The sequence below is a fragment of the Lagopus leucura genome, unplaced genomic scaffold (genome assembly GCF_019238085.1).
Source record: "Lagopus leucura isolate 7727_CA_CO unplaced genomic scaffold, USGS_WTPT01 Super-Scaffold_73, whole genome shotgun sequence".
Lineage (NCBI taxonomy): Eukaryota > Metazoa > Chordata > Aves > Galliformes > Phasianidae > Lagopus > Lagopus leucura.
In genome coordinates, this window is record NW_024962252.1 from 74153426 (window position 1) to 74154146 (window position 721).

At 32.3% G+C, this 721-nt stretch overlaps 1 protein-coding gene across 1 annotated transcript in view; it reads left to right on the forward strand.

Annotated features, from left to right (window-relative positions):
* Positions 1 to 721, forward strand: part of DNAH8 (dynein axonemal heavy chain 8) — a 108213-nt gene that overhangs the window by 1665 nt on the left and 105827 nt on the right. Inside the window, exon 4 of the mRNA XM_042881754.1 lies at positions 531 to 707. Within this exon, the coding sequence (XP_042737688.1) occupies positions 531 to 707 (177 nt within the window). The remainder of the gene's footprint in view (positions 1 to 530; positions 708 to 721) is intronic.

Sequence of the window (721 nt, forward strand, 5' to 3'; positions counted from 1 at the left end):
ACACACACATGCTCATGGTTATGAATTATGTGCTATATTTCTGCTAATCAAGTTATAAGAGAGGTAACATTGTTAGAAAGATGTTTGACTTGGCCAAGTATCTCATCACCAGAATAAAAATGTTAGTGAAATGTAGAAATATCTGGCTATATGAATATGTACATGCAGGTGAGTGCATTTATGCATTTACATCTGGTTTATTGCACTTATTAAATAACTGTTCCATTTTTACCATTTTTTCCCTCCAAAAGTGAGTGTATTTCAAATTCTTATTAAATAAAAAACATGCTGAGATCCACCCAGTTTTAACAACAGGTGAACATGCACATTGATTGCCTTGACTTCAGTATAAGAATACCATTAATCACAATTCTGAATTGGGATTCTTTTCCAAGTCAGAACCATTTTCAAATGTCAATAAAAACAAGCTTGTTCCTTTTAAGTTAGTATCCTTAGAACATTTCTTCTTCATAACAATTTGTCTATTCTCTAAAAGAGCCTTTTCTTTTCTTTTTCCAATTTGATTGCAGGTTCTGATTGAGAGTCAGCAGATGAGGAAGGAAGCTGATAATTCTGGTCCATTGACTGAATTAGAGCACTGGAAATGTATGTCTGCTAAATTTAATTCCATTATTGAGCAGATCAAAGGATCAGACTGCAGAACTGTCATTAATATTCTGAATATTGGACATTCTAACCTACTAAAGGTAATTTTTTTTTT